This window comes from Lactuca sativa, chromosome 5 (genome assembly GCF_002870075.4).
Source record: "Lactuca sativa cultivar Salinas chromosome 5, Lsat_Salinas_v11, whole genome shotgun sequence".
NCBI classification, from domain to species: Eukaryota; Viridiplantae; Streptophyta; class Magnoliopsida; order Asterales; family Asteraceae; genus Lactuca; species Lactuca sativa.
In genome coordinates, this window is record NC_056627.2 from 275,526,648 (window position 1) to 275,542,537 (window position 15,890).

At 31.5% G+C, this 15,890-nt stretch overlaps 2 protein-coding genes and 1 long non-coding RNA gene across 3 annotated transcripts; 2 read left to right on the forward strand and 1 right to left on the reverse strand.

Annotated features, from left to right (window-relative positions):
• Positions 1–926: 926 nt before the first annotated feature.
• Positions 927–7,526, reverse strand: LOC122198324 (uncharacterized). The gene is made up of 3 exons (XR_006192897.2): positions 7,146–7,526; positions 6,630–6,677; positions 927–6,503 (listed from the first exon to the last, which is right to left on the reverse strand). It is a non-coding gene; the product is annotated as an uncharacterized LOC122198324 (long non-coding RNA).
• Positions 7,527–7,860: 334 nt separating this feature from the next.
• Positions 7,861–9,128, forward strand: LOC111898555 (uncharacterized). The gene is made up of 3 exons (XM_023894455.1): positions 7,861–7,879; positions 8,104–8,663; positions 8,757–9,128. The coding sequence occupies exons 1-3, from the start codon at positions 7,861–7,863 to the stop codon at positions 9,126–9,128; spliced, it is 951 nt and encodes a 316-aa protein (XP_023750223.1).
• A 349-nt stretch (positions 9,129–9,477) lies between these two features.
• LOC111898554 (uncharacterized) lies at positions 9,478–11,060 on the forward strand. The gene is made up of 2 exons (XM_052763700.1): positions 9,478–10,517; positions 10,940–11,060. The coding sequence occupies exons 1-2, from the start codon at positions 9,478–9,480 to the stop codon at positions 11,058–11,060; spliced, it is 1,161 nt and encodes a 386-aa protein (XP_052619660.1).
• The last annotated feature ends 4,830 nt before the right edge of the window (positions 11,061–15,890 follow it).

Consider the following 15,890-nt stretch of genomic DNA (forward strand, 5'->3'; position numbering starts at 1 on the left):
AAGGTCTCTATTAATGTGATCATTGCCCTCAATGTTCTCAGTGCCCTCAACCAACCGACTCCCGTCGGCCTTCTGCCCGCCTTCTTCCTACGACACCACCAACCGACCAATCTTACACTCCAGTCCAGCAAGTTGTAAAATTCTCAATTCAAAATTGTGCTACTTTTGTCTTTGGTTTAAGGTCTTTGTAGCTTTTTTAGTTACATTCAATTAAACATTTCCAATGTTCTTTTTTATTTGAATTTTTTTACGGATTCACCGAGGTTGACGATTTTGTTATTTGATTCAAAGGGGCTATTTTCTTAATGTATTTGACAATTTGAAAAATTAATTTTTCATCTTTTTTGTCTTTGTTTAATACTTTATTTAAATTCACTTTCAAATTCCAAGTCTTTGATCCACGGTTCACACTAATGATTTTAGCAATTGGTTCTTTGGACTTGTTTAATTACATTGACTTCTAAGTTTTAGAATTGTGTTAGTTAATTGTTGATTTGTTAATTGCCATTTGTTTAAGAAATTAGAATTAGAAATGTCTTTATTCAAGTTTTTTTTTTTAAATGAATGAAAAATGAATGTAGAAGAAGATAATGATCTACATAAACATATAAGAGTTAGTTGAAGTTCACTACTTGTTGATCCGACATAACGACCAAATATGAAAATTTATCATATGTGAATTAGAGAGATTGAAATTAAAAGAGCATAGTAACAAAAGTAACACTTTCTTATTTTTATCTTTACATTTTCTATCAAGTTAATATGATCCGACCCGGACATACAACTAGTATTTTTAGATTTTTTTTTTTTTTTTTTCATTTTCTATCGGTTTTACTTAAATAGTGAACCATGTGTTTTTTTAGTTCTAGACTCACCATTTGTTACTCGGTCCTAACGACCAAACTTTTCAAGAAATTATTCAACCCTAAAGTTATTAGATCAAATCTAATTCAACCATGAAGTTATAGCCTTGTTGAAGACTAAATGTTAATAAACCCTACAAACATAACCCAAGAATTCCAAAGATTACAATCAAAGAGACACAAGAACTCTACAAACAAAGTTACACAAGAAATCTTGAAACAAAGCCACATAAGATTTATACAAACAAAGCAAAAAACCCTACAAAGAAAATACAAAATGGATAAAGAAATCTAAAGCAAAACCCAACATAGAGAACCCAAGACAAGAATTCACAAGCAGAACCCTACAATCAAAGATCAAAGAAAGTCATACAAGAAGTCTACAAACAAAGCTGCTAAGCCACACAAGAAAATGCAATGAATAAGAATTCCAAAGTAGAACCCTACAAACATAATTAAAGACAAGAAAGTAGAACCCTAAAACAAAGCCACACAAGTACTCTACAAACAAAAAATAACCCTATAAATTTCACACAAGAAAACACAAATTAACAGGAATTCCAAAGCTTCACAAATAGAACCCGATACAAAGAATTCATAAGAACAACTCTACAGAGAAAATGGAGAAGAATTTTGAAACATAACCCTACAAAGAAACAAAGAGAACCTAAGACAAGAATCCTACAAATAGAGCCACACAAGAAGTCTAAAAACAAAGGTGAACCATCTAAATAGAACCAATAAGAACTCTACATAAAGAATCAGAACCCTAGAAATAAAGCCACATAAGAATATTGAAATGGATAAGAATATCAAAGTTGATTCCTACAAACATAACCCGAGACAAGAACTCCAAAGAAAAATCCTATAAAAAAACTCACATAATAACTCTACAAACAAAACACAACCCTACAAATAAAGCCACACAAGAAAAGGGAAAAGGATTCAAAAGTAGAACCAAGACATGAATTTCAAAACAGAATCCTACAAACAAAGTAGAACCCTACAAACGAAGCCACACCAGAACTCTCTACAAATAAAATAGAACCTTATAAACAAAGCAAAGCAAAATCAAACATAGTAGAACCCTACAAACAAAATAGACACGATAAAATACAATATAGAAGATCTGTAAAAACAAAGGCATGTAAGAACTCTGCAAACAAAGCTACACGAGAAAAGGAACACAAATTCAAAAACAGAACCCTATAAACCAAACCCTACACATGAATTCCAAATTAGAATCCTATAAACAAAGCCACACAATAACTCTACAAACAAAGCAAAATCAACATACAAAGCCACACAAGAAAAAGAAAAGGCCTACAAACTGAACTAATACATGAATTCCGAAGCAGGTCCTACAAACAAACACACAAGAAATAAACAAAGTAGAACCTCCTACACATAAAGCCACAATTACACGATTAGACATTAAAACATGTAAACAGGATAATTTTTTGTTGTGAAAAGTCAAGTCTGACCAACAAAAAGTTGTATCGGCTTTTAATATAAAAGCAGTATAAAATGAAGAAAAAACATAAAAATAAATTCATACTACAGATAATCATGTGCCTACTAGAAATTTAAACAAACAAAAGTAAACAATAAATAACACAACTACTTAATAAAAAAGTAAGTGTAGGTAATAATACATGACCAACAAAACTTGTAACCAAAATAATTCTCAAACTGAGATCAAATAAGCAAACAGCTTACTTCAAAACAAAGAAAACCATAACTTAATGTCCTTGACACAAGAGAGTTTATGAACATAAAACTTAATAATCAGATAATTAACTTATAAAACATATTGACTTCAGTAACATTCAAAATGCAAGAAGAGCCAAAACTTATGCATAAAACATAAAATAACAACAGTTAAAATCACATCATATAATTATATATAGCAGGTAAATACATCAATCAAAACAAGTAACCAATTTACAAAATAAAAGAAACTGATAGTCAGTAATTTAACCAATAAATTAAATAAAGTGATAAACCTGCGGTGTTGGTTTTGGACCGACAGCTTTTTACATTTCTTACAAAAATAACAAACCAATGAAATCATATAAAAAATAGTAAAAAGAAATAAATATAATTAATATTAACATAATAAAATGAAATGAATAGAATACATTTCAAAACTTGTCATAAACATAGATGTGCTGATAATAACAAAAATGAAAGTACAATGCTAAAAATTGGGTTGATTTTCAAAGTAAGTTTCTTTCATAAGAAAATATTTGATACTTTTTTCAAAAAAAAAAAAGACCTTGGTAAGAAATTTTTGGAAGTTGCAATTTTGAAGCAGAAAAAAAACTGAAAAATGGAATTTTACAAGTGGTTTTTACAATTTTAAATCGTAACTTATAATACGAAAATTAAAAGAACAATGTTATAATTGGTAGGTAAACTTTTTTTGACATTTACCATGTTGTAACAAAAAGAAAACCGAATAGTGTAGTCCTATATATGGTAGACTTTTCAAGTAACATGCCTTTATTAGAAAAAAATTGATAGATTTTTCAAGGCAACATGAAGAAAAAATCATGAAAGTTACAATGCAATAATAGAAAGAAAATTGAAAAGTGCAATGCTATAAACGGGTTGATTTTTCAAAGGTAAATATGCTTATAATAATACAACTGAAAATGCAATGTAATGTAATACTTCATAGATTTTTCAAGGTAAAGGGCTCCATAAGAAAAAAATTGATGGAATTTTTTAAAGTAAAATGCCTTGATAAGAAAAGATTTTGATTGTTTTTTCAATGTTAAATGCCTTGATAAGAAAATTTTGAAAACTATAATAGAAAGAAACATACTGAAAGTGCAATGCTAAAATGGGGTTGATTTTTCAAGGAAAATGTGCTTAAAATAAGAAAAATGAAAATACAGTGCTCTAAATGAGAGATTTTTCAAAGTAAAAAGACTAGATTTGAAAAAAAAAAAATATGATTGATTTTTCAAAGTACAATGACTTGATAAGATAAAATTTGAATGTTTTAATGTTGTAACATAAAGATAAAAGCAGTGCTATACATGGGTTGAGTTTTCAAGAGGAAATGTGCTTATAATAAGAAAATTGTAAATACAATACTATATTTGTCAGATTTTTCAAAGATGAATGCCTTGATAATAAAAAAATATGATAGATTAAAGTAAAATGACCTGATAAGATAAAAAAAAAATAATGTTTGTAATGTTGTAACTAAAATAAAGCAAATGGGTTGATTTTTCAAAGAGACATGTGCTTGGTAGATTTTTCAGAGTAAAATGCCTTTATTAAAAAAAATAATATAGCTTTCAAAGTAAATTGATTTGAAAATAGGAGATTTGAAAATTTTAATATCATAGCATAAAAAAGAAACTTGATTTTTTTGATGGATAATTCAAAAAAAAAGTGCTTTGATGAGCAAAAAAATAGGTTAAACTTTTATAAAGTAAAAATGTCTTGATAAGAAAAAATTCGATAGACCAATTAGACTTATTAAAATAAAATATGAAAATAATAATGTTGAACAAAAAGAAAACTGCAAAATGCAATGCTATAAATGGGTTGACTTTTGAAAATGTGCTTATATAAAGAAAACTGAAAGTACAATGCTATAGTTGTGTAGGTTTTCCAAAGTAAAATGGTTTGATATAAAATAAAATGATAGATTTTTCAAAGTAAATGCTTTGAAAGAAAAAAAAACTAGATTCTTCAAAATAAAATCTCTAGATACATAAAAATTTGATGGTTTGTTCAAAATAACATGCCTTGATGAGAAAAGAATTATTATTTTTTCAAAGTAAAAAAATTGGATAGATTTTTCAAAATAAAGCGACTTGATACAATAAAATGCATTGATAGCAAAAAAAATGCCTAGATAGTGCAAAGCTTTAACTTGTATGATTTTTCAAAGTAAAATGTGCATTTAATAAGAAAACATAAAGTATAATGCTATAATTGGTAAGATTTTCAAAGTAAAATGCCTAGATAAGTATATAAATGTAAAGATTTTTTAATAAAATGTCTTAATATAACAACATTTGAAAGTTAAAATGTGGTAAAAGTAAAAAAAAAAATCTTAAAAAGTGCAATGTTTTAATTAGGATGATTTTTCAAATGGAAATGTGCTTTTCATAATATAACTTAAAGTACAATGCTATAATTAGAGAAGAGGAAAATGTGCTTTTAATAACAAAAATAAGTTACGATGCTATAATTGGTAAATAGCTAAAAGTAGAAGGCTTAGATATGTAAAACAATTGTTTTTTTAAATGTCTTGATAAAAGATTATTTTAGATTAAAAATGTTATAAAAGAGGAAATAAAAACCAAAAAATTGAAAGCTATGGTAGGGATGATTTTCAAAGAGAAAATGTGCATTTATTAAGAAAACTAAAAGTGCAAGGCTATAATTAGTAAAATTTTCTAAGTATATAAAATGTCTGATGTAAAAATTTTAAGGATTTTTAATAAAATGTGCAAAACTTTGTTGAGGTGATTTTTCTAAGGAAATGTGATTTTAATATGAATAATTAAAGTATAATGCTATATTTGGTAGATTTATCAAAGTAGAATGTCTAGATAAATAAAAAATGAAAAGATATTTTAATAAAATGTCTCGATAACAGAATATTTAACAATTAAAATGTTGTAAAAGAAAAAAACAAACAGACAAATGTGTAAAACTTTAATTGGTATGTTTTTTCAAAGCGAATGTGCTTTTATAAAAGAAAACTGGTCGTATAATGCTATAACTGGTAAATTTTTCAAAGTAGAATGAAAAAAAAGTAAAACATATAAAGATTATTTATTAAAATGTCTTGATATGAAAAATATTTGAGAGTAACAATGTTATAGAAGGAAAGAAAATAAAAACTGTAAAGAGAAATACGCTTTTGATAAGAAAACTGGAAGTACAATGCTATAATTGTTAAACTGTGAAAATAAAATGCATGGAAAAGTAAAAAAAGGTGAAAACAATATAAAAAAGCCTTGATAAAATAATATTTCAAAAAGTAACATTGTTGTAAAAGAAAAAGAAAAACTAAAAAAGTTTGAAGCTTTAATTGGAACTAGTAAGTGAAACCGTGGTGAACCACGGATCTTTTTTTTTTTTTTTTAATTTTTGACGTGCATACACACACGATCCATTATAATTACATATGTTCCTATTATGTAGCTAAACTTTGAGTTTCAGTTCCATGAGTAGACAGAAAACTTTCATTCTTTCCCTGTTGGTCAAAAGTCAAACAAATTCGGTAAAAGAATGGTAATTGACAAAAATACCCCTCAAGTAAAATATGTCAATAAGCAAGCTAATTGGTTAAAAAAAAAAAGCACACTCATGCATCAGATTATTTTAGCTAAATAACTTTCTGTAAACATATAAATACAAAATGACCTAGAGTCCCCTCCTATAAACAATATGCAAACCTAAGAAATCATACAACACATTTGTAAATGTAATTTTGAATAAAAGAAGATAACAATATAATTGAATGTGTGCATATTGGAAGTGGAAGGAAACAAACTTTGTTCATTAATTATGGAGTCTCAACTCCTACCTTTAACAATTGATGGACTTTTTTTGTTTTTTTTTTTTTTACAATTTGTAACCAAAACCATGGGATGTTAGTAAAGCCTGCACAGACAAACCAAAAAGGAGAGGGTATGAATTACAACATCACTGGATTTGAATCATTTCATTTTGCTTACATTTACCACAATAAATACCATTAACAGCAGAAACACGGTATAGGAGACATACCAGAGTAAGCAGATTGACAACAAAAACCACACAGATGCACTATGTAACCTGCAAAGCACAGAAAAACATCATCATAATAAACAAAAATATGGAACACACCAACAGACAAGAAAGAAACGAAACAACAGATACTTAAGGAAGCAATTCTACAAACAATAGATCTCTGAAATTCACCCATCTTCTATACCTTAACCTCTACATCTTACCTTCAGATTTTAAGTGCTAATCTGAAATAGAAGGATCGTCACCTTTATAGAAGGAATAGCTGTATCAAGATTGCTATCCTAAGATGAACAATTGATCCAATTTGTAACAGTGATACTACGTATCCGAGACCAAAATTAGACAATTCATAAATAGTGAAAGTAAACCCAACCCTAACCCAAAGTGATTGACGGTGGAGCCCGAGACCAAAATTTGAAAAAAAAAAAAACAACTAACCCAAAATCGAAACAGAGAATTGCTTCTAAGCATAAAAAAACAGGTATGACCACGTTCAGAACATAGATAACATACCCAACTCCCAAATTAAAATAGATACTTGCTTGAAACCGATGGTTGGGTGCGTCCGCGTCGTTGCGAAACCTCAAAAATCACTGCATCGACAAACCACAAAGTTCTTGGAAGCAAAGAAAAGACGAAGAAGAAATCAGAAATTAAGGGAAAGACGAAGGCAAAGGGGAATGATAATCGGTTTAATAGTGATGCGTGTCACGTATTTAAGTGCCAGGGTGAAATTGAGAAAAAACAAAATTGTGTGGTCAAAATGAGAATCATAGAAAAGACATTGTTCCTAAGGCCATAAGGAGTCGTTTCAAAATTTAGAAATGGGTCAGGGCGTATCCCGGTACCGCCGGCAAACAACTTCCTTTTAATTGGGTTTAGCGGGTTGGATGAGTTGTTTGTTTCTATAAGGTTCACCAACCCGTGAGTTAATGCATTCAATTTCCTTGACCATTCAATTTTTCTTTGACTATTCATGCATGCATGCAATCAATCACTGTATGCAAAGATTCCTGCCAAACTTTAATTTACTTTTATTGCATGTAAGTATTTTTGAACAATATTCACCAACCACCCATGAGTATTTATTTTATTTATTTATCTACTTTTTTGCTTTCTTTTTATAAGTTTACGATGAATGCAAAATTTACTTATTTGTAGTGTTATTTGTAGTGTGATTTGTCTGGAAATATTTTACAAGTTGGTTCAATTTCTCTAGTAACCTTCAATGGATTCCCGAGGCAAAAGTAAACAAACCGGTTCTAACTAAAGACGCAAATCCACGCAAGACGGTTCAAGTCAAAATATTCCATTTTCTTCTCCAACCTTTCATAACCCAAATCCAAACTATCAACAATACCAAATTTACCAACAAAACCAAAACTATCCACAACAATATTACCCGGTGCAACAATCTTACAACACATTTACGCTTTCAGAGGAAAATATGAGTTATAATCCATGTAATCAGTTTTCCCAAAGGGTTCCAGAAACTCAATTCCAATCTTCCCAACCGAGCATTTCCAGTTCCGTGATTCTCAGAACGTAGAATCTGATAGTTCTAGTGACGATCCGGTTCCCGAAAGAAATGAAGAAGAAACTAGTGAGGAGTTGCGACCTGTTGTTGAGAAAAAACGCACCTTTACAAACCATCAGAAGTCAAAGAAATGGGTGGAACGTGAAGAGTTGGCTTTAGCTAGGGCATATGTCGATTGTTCTCAAGATAAACAGCGTGGAAACCAACAACAATTTGATGCATTTTGGGATCGGGTTCTAGAGCATTTTAATGTTCAGATTGGAGGTTCAGATCAGACACGACACCAAGTAAACTCAAAATGGAAAGACCTGCAAAAGAAATGTAACACTTTCAACTGCATCTATAACCGTAGGATGAACAGTGTGGCTAGTGGGAGATCTGAGGCTGATGTTTTAAAAGCCTCACTAAGCGAGTATCGGAGTACTGTTAATCAAAAATCCTTTCCTCATCAAAAAGCTTGGGAGTGGTTGAAAGACCACGAGAAATGGGCGTTGGTTACAAAAGCTGGTGAAGACTCCTCGCCTCCTTTTTAAAAACGAACTAAAACATCTTCATCTAACGCCCATACAACATCTTCCGATGCACAGTATCCTCCCAGATTCCCCCAACAACAACAACCTTTTAATGTTGAAGACTCACCACCTCAGAGAAAAAGAAAAGGAAAAAAAGTGGCATCAGTATCGTCAACACAAAATGAAATGTTTGATCTTGTCAACCATATTGCCAGCATCAACACTACAACCAACATAGAGGCGAAACAGAGACAACGGTACCGGGAACAAAAATTACGTATTTTAGAAGCTAATGAAGCACTGAAAGCTCAATTGTTGGAGCGAGAGATAGAGAACCAAGATATGGAGTATTTTCTACGACCGCATGATCATTTGACTGGAGCTATTTTGAGCACGGTTCTTGAAAGGAAACGACAAATTGCAACTAAATATGGTTGGGAGTTGTAGAACCCGTGAAGTTCAGAGTGTCGACATCATTTGACTGAGAATCTTTTTCTTTTTTATGATTATTTTTCTTTTTCTTTTACTTTTTCTTTTTTCTTTTTATTAAGATTCTCTTGTTTCACTATATATATATATATATATATATATATATATATATATATATATATATATATATATATATATATATATATATATATATATATATATATATATATATATATATATATATATGAATGTTTGTTTCATTATCTCTTTATATATGTTTGTTTCATTTTCTCTCTATCGTTTCTCTCTCTTTCAAAATGAATCCAAACGTTCGCAAAATAGTAATGGATGGTAACAACGATAGTTCATGGATAGTAACAACGATAGTTCATCTTCCGAGGATGAACTTATCAACAATAATTTGTTACCTGCATTATCTCGTACTGCACAACTTCTTCTCCAGAATAATGTTAGCTCAAGTAACAATCAAAGGAGAAACACAATCCAAAGAGATCGTTTAGAGGCTGAACAGCTACTGATCCGACATTACTTTGCAGATGATTCAACATATGGTCATGATCTATTCCGCAGAAGGTTCCGTATGAGCAAAGGTTTGTTTATGCAACTTGTTGGTGACCTAGAGATGAATTATCCATATTTTCAAACAACATGGGATGCAACAAATCAGAGAAGTTTCAGTGGGCTACAAAAATGCACCTCAACAATACGTCAATTAGCGAAGGGTTATAACCCAGACTCATTAGATGAGTATCTAAATATGTCAGAAAGAACTTCTCGTGAAGCTCTAGAAAACTTTTGCTATGGTATTGTCCAAATGTATAAGGCTGAATATTTACGCCGTCCAACATCCACTGACATTCAAAAATTGTATGAAGCACATGAAGCTAGACATGGATTCCCTGGAATGCTTGGTAGCATTGACTGCACACATTGGAATTGGAGGAATTGTCTAACAGAACTGAGAGGCCAATACATGAGGGGTGACCATCAGTATCCAACAATGATACTAGAAGCAGTGACATCACAAGATTTATGGTTTTGGCATGCATTCTATGGTGTAGCTGGTTCGAACAATGATTTGAACGTCCTCTACCAATCACCATTGTTTGATGAGAAATATCATGGAACAGGACCTGATTGCTCATTTGATCTGAATGGTGAACACTACAAGCATGGTTACTATCTTGCCGATGGAATATATCCAACATGGGTTGTATTCGTGAAGTCATATCCACATGCAATAACGAACAAAAAGAAACGGTTCAAGGCGGCACAAGAATCAGCAAGAAAGGACGTAGAACGTACGTTTGGGGTCCTTAAAGGATGTTGGGACATATTAAAGATGTCGGCACGGGCTATGACGGTGAAGAAAACGAAAAACATAATGTATGTTTGTATTATACTGCACAATATGATACTGAAAGATGAGGGTGCTGCGATATCTCCTGTGCATCAACCCGACCCCCCCCCCCCCCCAATGACGAAGTCGAAGACCTAGAAATCATACATGAATTGCGCAATGATGAAACCCACCACCAGCTTCGATTAACATGTCTATATTTCAACTTTAGATAACTAGTTAATTTTAATTATCGTTTTAGGATCTTAATTATTTTGTATTTTTGAAGTGTTTTTTTAATTTTCGTGTATTTTTTTCTATTTGTAGTGTGTTTTTTTAATTAATGTTATTTTTAATATTATTTTAGATTTTTTTGTTTTAAATTAGCAAATATTTATTTTTAAATAAAAAATGCTATATTTTATTTTATTTTATCTTTTTTAATTTAATTAAATGATGTGGAAAGTAGGTTGAGTGGGTTGGAAAAGATAGGATTTCCATGTGTTGTGGGTTGGCAAAGATTGAAGCGAGAGAATAAAAAAAAGCTGATGTGGCAGTGGGTTGAGAGGGAAGGACTCCCTCCTCCCTAAGTGTGAGGGGATTTAATATATGTGTATAATGTATTTTTATAAGGGAAATGCCTAGATAAGTAAAAAATGTAAATTTTTTTGTAAAAAATGTCTTGATAAAATATTATTTGAAAGCAAATATGTTGTAATACGGAAAAAAAAACTAGAAAAATGTAATGCTTTAATTGGGATGATTTTTCAAAAGAAATTTGCATTCAATAAAAAAAATTAAAAGTACAATGCTATAATTGGTAAAGTTTTCAGAGTAAAATGCCTAAATAAGTAAAAAATGTATAAGTTTTTGTAAAGAATGTCTTGATAAAAGAGTATTTGAAAGTCAAAATGTTGTAATACGAAAAAAAAAAAAAAAAAAAAAAAACTGTTTTGGTTGGATGATTTTTTAAAAAGAAATATGATTTTAATGAGAAAAGTGGAAGTACAATGTCATAATTGATAAATTTTCAAAAGTAAAAGGCCTAGATAAGTAAAATTGTATTGTAAAATGTCTTGATAAAAGATTATTTGAAAGTAAAATCGTTGCAATATGGGAAAAAAATGCAATGCTTTAGTTGGGATGATTTTCAAACGATAATGTGCTTTTAAAAAAGAAAACTTAAAATGCAATGCTTTAATAAGAATACATAAAGTACAATGTTATATTTGCTAAGATTTTCAAAGTAAAATGCCTAAACAAGTAAAAAATGTAGAGATTTTTATAATAGTTTAGGTCTGATTTAGTAGATAACAGAATGGAATTGAATTGCTTGGAATTGAATGGAATGATTGAATTAGACAAGGAATTCTGAGATATGGATTAGATATGCATATAAAAGACCTAAAAGACCCCTTAACCCAAAGAAGAACTTACTTCTAACAATCAAGCAATCGATACTAACTAAATTCCAATACCTCTTAATTATACTAACCTAATAACTAACATAACAAGGGAAAAGACCTAAACACCCCTTAACCCGTTAACTCCCTTTTTATATTCATATCTAATCCATATTTGAGGATTCCTTTTCTAATTCAATCATTCCATTCCAAGCAATTCAATTCCATTTTGTTATCTACTAAATCAGACCTACACTGTTACAACTTTTTAATAAGTGTCTTGATAAAACAATATTTGAAAGAAAAAAAATCTAAAATAGTGAAATGAATTATTTTTCAAAGGAAAAAATTGCTTTTAATAAGAAAATTGAAAGTACAATACTACAATTGATAAAATTTTAAAGTAATATACCTATATAAGTAAAAATGTTGTAATAAAAGAAAAAATCTAAGAAAGTGCAATATGCTTTAGTTAGTAAATTTCATGGTAAACTGCCTAAATAAGTAAACGAATGTAAAGATTTTTCAATAAAATGTCTTGTTAAAAGACTATTTGAAACTAAAATGTTGTAACACAAAAAAATAGTGCAAAGCTTTAATTGCTATGATTTTTAAAATGAAAATGTGCTTTTAATAAGAAAATTGAGAATACAATGCTATAATTGATAACTATTACAAAGTAAAATGCATGGTATGTAAAAATTTTGAAGTTTTTTTAATAAAATGTCTTAATAAAAGAATATTTGAAAATAAAAATGTAGTGATAGAAAAAAACCTTTAAAAATGTGCTTTAATTGAAATGATTTTTCAAAGGGAAATGTGTTTAAATAAAAAAACCGAAGGTATACTGCTATAATAGATAGTTAAATACCTATATAAGTAAAAGATGTAAAGTATTTTAAATAAAAGGTCTTGATAAAAAAACATTGAAAGTAAAAATGTTGTAACAGAAAAGAAAAAAAAAAAATAGTGTGAAGCTTTAATTAGTATATACTATAAATTCCTAAAAACCTTAGCTGCAGTGTATTTTTTTCTCTTTCATCTTTTGTTACTGAAGTTCTTCTTCTCATTCAAACGCCCCAATACTTCTCATTCTTCTTTTACTTCTTATCTGTTTTCGTTGTCGCCTTGCCGGCCTCCTCTTCCAATACAATTTTCTTCACTTTTCTTTATTTCTTCCTTCTTTCTTTTTTACTCTTCCTTCCTCTTCCGTTGCTGCGTTTTTATTCTCCATCCCTGTCTCTGTTTCTTTTCTAGGTATGTTGTGTACTGCTTCTTAATTTAACGTAGTGTAACGTCCGATTCCCGGTACGTATTTTTATTAAAAGCTTTTTCACATTTATACAGGGACTCGACGAGTTGGAGGCCAAAAGCGTCGAGTAGATGCGAAGGATTAGACGCGAGTGGAAGAGTCTACTCGCCGAGTCGGAAGCCCCGACTCAACGAGTAGACTTGTCTGGATGAAACCCTAAATTTTAGGGTTTGCACCCTATTTAAATACATTAACCAGCCTCCCATGCAACCCCTGTCGTCTCCCTTAGTCCAAAAAACACTAACGTGACCCTTGAGCTTTTCCTAGTGTGTGAGTCATTTTTGAGAGTATTTGTGTGATCTTGAAGCTAGAGGAGGAAGAAGAAAGAGCTAGAAGGTTCAGGGAAGTAGTAGATCCAGGGTTTGAGCTCCATTTCCAATCCCTTTAAGGTATAAAGTTGCTTCCTTGACTTCTCTGTTGCTAGATCTCTCTATATTTGAGTTTAGGGCTATCTTTTAGCAATTTTGTGAACCTTTTTTAGTATGGAGTGTAATCTGAAGTTGTAACTTCAGATCCAGATCCCTTTCAGCCCCTTTAGCCATAAAGTTTATGAAATTATCATGCTTTAGCCCTTCCCTTTGGCCTAGACTTCATTTTAGACATGGAAATGATGTTCTTAGCTCATAACACCTTGCATGCACGTAAAGTTTGTAACTTTATGTGCAATATCGACCCTAGGAGGTCAGATCTATGTTATGGATGCATTAAGCCCGACTGAAATCGACTTGGTAGACTTAGACTTTGGGGGACTCGGCGAGTCGCTCTTAGGACTTGGCGATTCGGGTTATGGTTCCCCCAACCTTTTCTGTTCTGATCGATTTGGTTGAGTCTAGAAGAGGACTCAACAAGATGGACGTAGATATGGACTTGAAGATCAAAAGAATTTGACGAGTTCAAGGCAATGCCCCCAACTTATATGAAGAAGAACTCGACGAGTTCAAGGAAGAACTCGGCGAGTCAAGGACTAAACGCTTCAACTTGTATGGAGAAAGACACGACGAGTTCATGGACGAGCTAGGCGAGTCAAGAGCAAAAAGGTCTTGATTCTGTATGAAGGAGAACTCGACGAGTAGGATTGAAGTTCCAAGATTTTGGTGGATTATGGAACTCGACGAGTTGGTGGACCAACTCAGCGAGTTGAGTCAACTAGATGTTGACTTTGACCAAAAGTTGACTTTGACCAAGGTGTTGACCTTGACCTTGACTTTGACCTGAGTTGACCCTTGAAAAGGTTATGACTATGAAATGGTAATTAAGGAAGGTTGTTATGCGTCGGAGTTTGATAGGAGTCGGTTCCAGCGCCGAGGACGGTTGGTCTTCGCGTTTGAAGCTAATAAATGAAATTGGTTCGAAGACTAGGAATCTCACTATTAACATGTATTACAGTTACCACATACACACAAGAAATGGTGTATACTCCCTTCTCTTGAATTCGTGTAGGTTGTTCCAACAATATTTAGTTGATGCGTATGCCTGTATCGAACTTTCTCGTCTTGATTTCTTTGAACATAATCAAAATCAACTAAGATCAGCGTATGTTAGTGGTATTTACGATGCCATATCACTGGGTGATACTGAAATTCGATGTATTGGTAAGCGTGTACTTTTGCCTCCATCTTTTGTTGGTGGTCCACGATATATGTATAACCACTATCAGGATGCTCTTTCTATTTGTTGCGAGTATGGGAATCCACAATATTTTATAACCTTTACATGTAATGTTGGTTGGCCAGAAATCACCTGCTACATGGCTGTTCGTCGACAGACTGATGTGGGCAGCAGGGTTGATATAATTTCATGTTTTTTTTCGGATGAAAGTTGATGCCTTTATTGCATACTTGAAATGTGATAAAACTTTTAGCCTAGTATCAGCATGTAAGTTGCTGTCGCTGCAAATTAAAAAACTTTAATTAATTTTATTTAGATTTATTTGATCGTACGTTTCTCTGGTTTCTTTATTTTTTTTGTTTTGGGTTTGTTGCAGATTTATATACTATTGAGTTCCAAAAAAGGGGGGTTTGCCACATTGTCATTTGCTGATATGGATAGCAGATCCTCATAAGATAAAGGACCTGTCTTTCATTGATGCTTATATTACCGCTGAATTGTCAGACCCTGTTTGTGAGACATTGTTAGATGAGACTGTTACAAGATGTCTTATACATGGACCATGTGGTTTGGCCAATACTAAGGCTCCATGTATAAAGGATGGTATGTGTAAAAAAATTCCCAAAACACTTTCGCACTACTACATTTTTTGACAAGGATGGATAAGCTCATCATAAAAGAGATTTGGTTGCGTTACATATGTTACAAAATAGTGTGCAAATAGATAACAGGTACATAGTCCCGTATAACAAAAGGTTGTGTTGTCGTTTCAATGCACATATCATTGTTGAATATTGTGGGTGGAACATGATGATTAAGTATTTATTAAAGGGAATGGAACGTGCTAGGTTTGTAATTCAGAAAGATGTGCAACTTTCTGAAGCTTCTACTTCTGCGGAAGGTATCATAGTTGATGAGATAAAAAATTACATTGATGGTCGTTTCCTATGTCCTCAGGAGGCTGCGTGGCATATACTTTATTACCCTATTCATGAGCGAGATCTACCTGTTGTGATATTGCCTGTACATTTGCCAAATATGCAGTCTGTCTTCATCAAAGAGAACACTCGTATTAAGCAGGTTGTTGAACATCCCAC